Source organism: Herpailurus yagouaroundi, unplaced genomic scaffold (assembly GCF_014898765.1).
Source record: "Herpailurus yagouaroundi ecotype Mexico unplaced genomic scaffold, PumYag 196, whole genome shotgun sequence".
Classification (NCBI taxonomy): Eukaryota; Metazoa; Chordata; class Mammalia; order Carnivora; family Felidae; genus Herpailurus; species Herpailurus yagouaroundi.
Window position 1 is genome coordinate 30,345,536 of NW_024412427.1, and position 8,044 is coordinate 30,353,579.

Sequence of the window (8,044 nt, forward strand, 5' to 3'; positions counted from 1 at the left end):
TGTGTGTGTGTGTGTGTGTGTGTGTGTGTGTGTGTGTGTGTGTGTGTGTAGAGGGAGAAAGAGCTATCTTGGTGATATAATGGAAATTGGTCCAAGTTCTAATATAAAAAGCTTAATTTTAGAGGCCTGTAATAAGTCTTAAACCTTATGCTGGCTTATAATTGTACTTTTTTTTTAGTTAAATTTAAATTTTCATTTGGAATGAAATCTTTTAAGTAGCCTACCATTCTTAGAGTCAGTATTTTTCATCAGCAGTTAACCACAGGAGTAATTTTTTGTTTTTATTTTTAATTCCTCTTCTTACCCCAGGAGCTTGGTGTTGGTGGCACAAGTCAGTGGAAAATCTGTGGCATGGATCCCACATCTACACTTGGCATCTACTTTGAAGTAGTCAATCAAGTGAGTTGGATTTCTTTATGAGTATTCATGTCTCTTGGTGTTGTGTTTTCTGGTTTATTGATTTATTTTTAAGTGTTTATTTATTTTGAGAGAGTATGTGGGGCGGGGAGGGGCAGAGAGAGAGGAATCCCAAGCATGCTCTGCACTGTCAGCACAGAGCCCAACACGGGGCTTGATCTCACCAACTGTGAGATCATGACCTAAGCTGTAATTGAGTTGGACACTTAGCTGACTGAGCCACCTAGGAATCCCTGTGTGTTCTGATTTATTACAGACTGGTGGCCTCTAGCTTCTTTCTCTGAAGACTGATGTTTCTTTGGGCTTGTGTTTGCCTGATGTCTGTCTGGCACGACCCTTTTTTTCCTTTCAGGGTTTGGTCAGAGTCAGACAGCAGATTGCTTTCATCACTTAAATTGTTGAACTGGCTTTTACCAGCCATCATAATGTTGGTGAATTTTTGAGTGTGTCAGTTTTTCCCCATTATTTTATTTAGAAAAATTCAAATGTACAGAAAAATGAAAAGAATTGCTGAGTGAATACCTGTACAATTACAGGTATCCTCACCTACCACTTAGATTCTATAGTTCTATAGTTTGCGTTTTACTTTATTTTACTTTGCTTTAAGACAAATTCCTGTCGTGTCTTTCATCCCTAAACACTTCAGCATGCATATCAGTAACTTGAGTTTAATATTTACTTGAATTTGGTTGGGTTTTTTTTTGTTTTTTTTTTTTGGGGGGGGGTAAAAGCTGTGTACAGTGACATGCCCAGATTTTAAATGTACCATTCAGAGTGCATCGAGAACCTTACTGTCACCACTGTGTTAGTTGTTTTAGGAAGAGCACAGTGGGCTCTGTGACCATGTGTGTTTGAGTCATGCCTGTAACAGTAACCAGGTGTGTGGCCTATCATCTGCAGCACAACACCCCGATCCCCCAGGGAGGCAGAGGCGCCATCCAGTTTGTCACTCAGTATCAACACTCCAGCACCCAGAGGCGCATCCGCGTGACCACCATTGCCCGAAAGTGAGCATCCCGGTTTCCTTTCTGTGGAACCACCAGTGCTTTTCTTTTGAAGAGATCATTTAACATCTGTTAGTTTATCTTAATAGTTCCATTGAATGGTTCTCACCCGTCTCACAGACTGATTTGATTAGAGAAGGAGGAGGAGGAAGAGATATTGCGGACTAACCTAGTTAGGCCTGCAGACACTTGCCTAGAAGAATCCTCTTTAAGTAGGAATAAATTAATTAAAAATTAATTTTCATTACCACCAGATAAGTGACCCGTAAATACATCCTCCTTGTAAAAGATTCAAGCAGCTCATAATTGTATAAAGAATGGGTCTCTGCCCACTCTCCCCAGAGATGAAATGCTATTACTACACCGGTATTTATCTTCACAGTCCCGTTTCTGTGCAGTTGTGTCGTATGTGTGTATTATATGCACAGATGGCTTCTTATATTAGTATACTTACAAACTTTTCTCAATAATGTATCAAGGACGTCTTCCACATCAACACATATGAGCTCCTCACTGGTTGTAATGGCTGCACAGCATTGCATGGTTTGAATGGGATGTACCACTCCTCTCTTCAAGGAATTTCAGGTCCTACCTTCCTTCCAACAGTGCTGCATTCATGGGTTTAGGTCTTTGTGTATATGAATATTTCTTTCCAGCCCCTTCATAGAAGTAGAATTTTGTATCCTGTAAAACTGTCCTAAGAAGTTAATTTGTATTCTCCCTAATACTGTAAGGAGAGTCTTGTCTTCTCATTAATAATTAATATTATTGATCTCTAACATGCTAATATAGAGCAGTTTGCCACTTTTATATGTATTTTAAAATACATATTTATTAATTTTTCACATGTTTATTAATAGGTTGAGCACTTTTGATGTTTATTGGCCGTATATATTTCTTCTGTGATAGCCTTTGCCCATTTTGTAAAACCTGTTTCTTTTTCTTGTTCATTAATTTACAGGGACTCTATGTATTCTGGATATGATTATTGTTTGTTGTTCATATCTGTTCCTGGTCTGTCTATTGTCTTTCAGTTTTGTTAATAATGTCTTTATTTGTTTAGAAAACTTTTGTATACATGCTAATTCTTTCTACTATGGGTATGATGCTGGAAAGTCATCTTGTATATTTGTAAACATATAGATTTTTGCAAGATTGACCTAGAGTAAGGAATTGGAGGCTTAGGCACCTTTTGGGTATCTACTTTCATGATAACTTATGGCACATTGGGAAGTTCTCCGTAATTTTTCCTCTGCACTTACATCCTTCAGAGATCACATGAGGGCAAATGAGAATGTATGTAAAACTCCTGTGATTCCTTACTGAGTTCTAATCTGTGTTGCCTTAGATGAAGTAACAGGACTTAGGTTTCTTTATCTTAATGGAAAGCTGGCTTTTTGGTCTCTCCTGAATATAAGCATGGCACTAATTCTGGAATTGTCAGTTGGGCAGATGCACAAAGCCAGCTCAGGCACATAGAAGCAGCATTTGACCAGGAGGCTGCAGCAGTCTTGATGGCTCGGCTGGGGGTGTTCCGTGCAGAGTCAGAGGAAGGGCCTGATGTGCTCCGGTGGCTAGACCGACAGCTCATTCGACTGGTAAGTTGGGCACCATGGCACCAGGTTCAGTCTTAGTCTCTGCTCTACATTGAGAAAAGAAAGCTGATGCTTAAACCTGTCATTTCATACAGTTAGTCAACAAGAATTTTCTGTTGCTTACCTTAAGCCAAACACATTTACAAGTACCTTTTCCCCTCAAGGGCTTACATTATAGTTGGGAAGGAATGCATGCACAGGACATTTGGCAAAAGATGCAGATCTGTGTACCCAAAGAGTTGATTTAGATGAGTCCCTGTGGAAGCTGTGGTTCTATTTTTTCCCTCCAGGTGTGGGTGATATTTTTCAGCAGTAGGTGTCTGTGGCGCATTGAATGTAGAGATGCCTCATGTGTTATTCTGGGTCTAATCAGGATAAATCACACAGTAATTTAAGCAGGGAAAGTTTTACTTAAAAATTACTGTCACAGGGCACCTGGGTAGCTCAGTCAGTTGAGTGTCCAATCCTTGATTTTGGCTGAGGTCATGATCTCAGGGTTGTGAGACTGATTCCCACATCGGGCTCCACACAGCACATGGAGCCTGTTTGAGAGTCTCTGTCTCCCTCTCTCTCTGCCCTTCCCCTGCTCATGCATATGCACACTCACTCTCTCTCTTTAAAAAAAAAAAGATTGGGGCACCTGGGTGGCTCAGTTTGTTAAGTGATGTACTCTTGATTTCAGCTCAGGTCATGATCTCATGGTTCATTGGTTCAAGCCCCACATCGGGCTCTTTGCTGACAGCGCAGAGCCTGCTTGGGATTCTCTCTCTTCCTCTCTCTCTGCCCCTCCCCTGCTCTCTCTCTCTCTCTCTCTCTTTCTCTCTGTCTCTCTCAAAATAAGTAAATGAAACTTAAATGAGTTTCATTGATGAGCAAACAATATAAGAAAATTTTAAAAAGACTCACGACAGAGGCTTTGAATAATGAGGGATTGGCTAGTAGTAAGAAGCAAAGAGAAGTCTAAAGAATATAGGAAGAACAAATGTGTAGCAGCCATTACTTCTAGGCTCAGGTAGATCCCCCAAGGAAGGACCCTCTACTTCCCAGGGCTGATCTAGGTGGGAGGGCACAGCCTTGGCTCACTGAGTCTCTCTTGGCAAGGAAGTTGCCCTAGTGTCATGGCAGAGGACCTTGACAGAAATTCACCCTCTGGAATTGGATGATGAAAGTCTACCCTTGGGGTGCCAAGGAAGACTCTTCATAAGGAAGTGTCTCATCAGAGGCACACAGGGTATACAGAGGTAGCTGCTGGCTCCAGGAGCTCAGCACTGGGGAAGCCACAGGCACTCCTGCTGAGTGAGCATCCTGGAACGCTGAAACATCCTTGCCTCCAGCACACTCTACTGACAGCTTAACATCATGACAACTGGCACAGGAAAAATATTCAAAGGGCCCAAGCCCTTTTCACAACAGGCAAGAGTAAATTTGGAGCTACAAAGCAGTAAATCGGTAATTGACATAGGCTTACTGTTATGGACATTCACAGCACGGATTCATGATCAAACACCTATTTAACTTTATTCAGGTGTGTGTGTGCCCTTGCTGTCCCATGGAACCATTTTTTCAGGGAATGTCAACATTTGAAACAATTTGAAAATTGAGCAGAAGGTCCGGGTAGTTGGCAAAGTGAGCCTTGGGGAAAGGGGAAAGTGAGCTTTGAATCAGGTTTTCTTTTTTTTTTTTTTTTTTTTTTTTAATTTTTTTTTTTCAACGTTTATTTATTTTTGGGACAGAGAGAGACAGAGCATGAATGGGGGAGGGGCAGAGAGAGAGGGAGACACAGAATCGGAAACAGGCTCCAGGCTCTGAGCCATCAGCCCAGAGCCCGACGCGGGGCTCAAACTCACGGACCGCGAGATCGTGACCTGGCTGAAGTCGGACGCTTAACCGACTGCGCCACCCAGGCGCCCCTGAATCAGGTTTTCTTAAAACGAGCAGGGTAACAGATGAGAAGTCAGGGCCAAGCATGGACAAGCCTGTGGGACATAGCTGTGCATTTCAGCTTTTGCTGGGGACCTGGAGAGACCTCATGAGGCCAGGTTGTACGATGGGGAAAAGCAGTGAAAGTGCTGCTTAATTGTAGAATGCTTCATTTTATTTATGATTTTTTTTAATATATATTTTTTTTACTTTAGAGAGTGAGCAGGGGAGAGGAGCAAAGGGGGAAAGAGAGAGAGAGAGAGAGAGAGAGAGAGAGAATATATCTTAAGCAGGCTCCACGCTTAGCACAGAGCCCAGTGCAGGGCTTGATCTCACAATCCTGGGATTGCGACCTGAGCCAAAATCGAGAGTTGGATGCTCAACCAACTGAGCTACCCAAGCACCTCTATGAGTTTATTTTAATTTTTATTATTGAAGTGTGGTTGACATACAATGTAATTTTGGGTTCAGGTGCACTACATAGTGATTCAACAATTCTGTTGGATGCCTTGATTTTAAAGTGAAGTCACTGCCTTAATGTTGTGGGTAGATTCCTAAGCAGGGGAGTGCCGTGAGCATGATGCTTGTGTTTACATCTACCATTACCATATGAGATAAACTACAGGGTGAAAGGCTGCTGTTACGGAGACCAGTGGAGGATTCTGGAGGTTCAAGGGAGCTGAGACTAGGGTGTGGTAGGACAGTTAGAGGGTAGGGAAAGTTTGGAATCAGGATGTATGTCGAAAGAAAAATTGATAAAATATGGTCACACTATTTATGGAATCAAAAACCAAAAAATCGACATTGACTTAGGTTTCAAGTGTGGGTGACTGTAAGGATGAGGGAGGGGTAGAAGGGGTGGAAAAAATTTTTTTTAATGTTTACATTTATTTTTGAGATAGAGACAGCACTAGCAGAGGAGGGGCAGAGAGAGAGAGGGAGACACAGAATCTGAAGCAGGCTCTAGACTCTGAGCTGTCAGTAGAGAGCCTGATGCGTGGCTCGAACTCATCAACCTTGAGATCATGACCTGAGCCAAAGTCAGACACTCAACTGACTGAGCCACCCAAGCACCCCCCCAAATTTTTTTTAGTGTACTAAATAGTTCAATTGATTTTACACATGAACTTGTGAAAATATGTCCGAGGGAAGCCATCCTGCATTTGGGTGCCCCTAACAGGCAGCACTAGATGTGGGGGTGGATTTAGATGACATCAGTCTGTTACTTATAGCTGAAGTAGTGAGGATGGGAGCAAGGGCCAAGGACTAGCCTCCAAGGAACCCACAGTTAGGAGGTAGGGAGATGAGGGGCCATGGAACAAGCCAGAGAAGGATCAGTTGGGGAGAATGAGAAATAAGAAAGTGCTGTGTTAGCAACTGGAGGAGAATTTCACGAGGTTTGGGTGAGCCACTTGGCCTGTGCTACTGGGGAGTCCAGGAAGGTGAGAGCCGTACAAGGTCATCAGACTTGGTAGGAGAGGTAACTGTCAGAGATAATCTTTCCTTCAGTGGCGGAAGGTCTAGTTCTCTAGTGGCCAGAAGAGAGGTGCAAAACAAAGAGGAAATAAAGGCTGGAAGAGAAAATATTGTTCAGAAATTTGCCTTTGAGAAGAGGAAGAAAATTGAGGTGTAGAGTGATGCAACATCAAAGCTTATCTATTATTGCCAGTTTTTGGTGCACTTTGGGTTTTTTCCTATGGGAGAGGGCCTGAGAGAGTGCCTCGAGCCTCTGACCGGTCTGGGTGATCCTCTAGCAGCATTGCTTGGGAGCCCCGGGAGCTGGTGAGAAATGCAGGGCGTCTCCACATCTGCCGAATCAGAATCTGTGTTTAACAACACCCTGTTGCTGGGTTGGCCCGACCATGCTTGGGAAGTGCTGGTCTGGGACTCTAAGTCAGAATTGAAATTGGAACATAGCTGTCCTACTGCAGGCATTTTTCCAGGTGACACTAACTTGGCTTTTCCCTCTCTCTCTTTTTTTCCTTTTTGCTGTTCCTTTCAACAGTGTCAGAAATTTGGACAGTATAACAAAGAAGACCCCACTTCTTTTAGGTTATCAGATTCCTTCTCTCTGTATCCTCAGGTGAGTAATAGGTGTTTTTTAAGTAACTGTAGAAGAATAAATTGTGATCAAAATAAAATGCGCTGCAAAAAAATTTTTTTTTTTACTCAGGCTCCGCACTGAGATTCTCTTTCTCTCTCCTCCAGTTGTGTGTGTGCTCGCTCACTCGCTCTCTCTCTCTCTCTCTCTCTCTCTCTCAAAAAAAAATTTTTTTTTTGGAAATAAGAAGACTCACTGCTCTCAGGCTAAAGTGAAGACTCGGTGTGTTGTGAGACTGTGTCTATAGGTGATGAAGGTTATTCTGTTCAGTTCTCTGTGTCTGTGTGAGACCGTGTCTCAACCCTACGGAAGACAAGATGACATATGCAGGAAGAAGAGATGTATGTAAACCTCCATGAAAAGGCAAAACAGGGTCGTTGCTGAAGGCCACAACAAAACCTTTTAATTTGAAACAGTGCTGGGTAGACAGCTTTCTCAGCAGCAAATCAAGAAAATGCAGCACATGTGAAGACGAGTATAACAAAATGGGACCAGAAATAATGACAAATATTTAATGATAAGTCTGTAGTGACTCCGCTACGTCATACCCGGGAAACAGCAGTAATAACAGCTCCTGTAAATAACTGCACTGTGCCCGAACCAGGCACTTGGGAGCTGTTGGACAGGGAAAGGAGGGAGAGAAGTGGGCAGAGCTCGAAGCCGCTGTCAGGGATCTGTGTATTTACCCTTTCTGAACCCCCATCCTCATCTGTAAATGAGGAAACTAGAGCTTGGCCCTGTAGGTGCTGTGAGGATGCTAGGCCAAGGTGGATGGAGTGTTGACCTCAGGGCCAGGTGCTCGCTAAGTGCTTGTTGGTGGGTGTGAGCCCGCTCCACAGCTGGGGCCCAGGACTCTCAGGTGGTCTCTTGGCAGTGCAGCTTTCCCTGAACCAGAAGCAGTCCCAACCCTTCCCTTCCCTTCCCTTCCCCTCCCTACCTGCCTCGCCCCTCCCCGCCCCTCCTCGGTTCAGTAAGTGAAGCGAGGGGGGGCCGGGGGGGGGGGGGGG

General features: G+C 43.6%; 1 protein-coding gene across 2 annotated transcripts in view; it reads left to right on the forward strand.

The window, feature by feature from the left end:
* The window catches only part of SEC23B (SEC23 homolog B, COPII component), a 47,080-nt gene that overhangs the window by 22,921 nt on the left and 16,115 nt on the right, over positions 1–8,044 (forward strand). For both annotated transcript variants that reach the window (XM_040447813.1, XM_040447815.1), the window contains exons 12-15: positions 310–399; positions 1,318–1,424; positions 2,866–3,019; positions 6,942–7,019. In XM_040447813.1, coding sequence (XP_040303747.1) covers positions 310–399; positions 1,318–1,424; positions 2,866–3,019; positions 6,942–7,019 — 429 coding nt within the window. The remainder of the gene's footprint in view (positions 1–309; positions 400–1,317; positions 1,425–2,865; positions 3,020–6,941; positions 7,020–8,044) is intronic.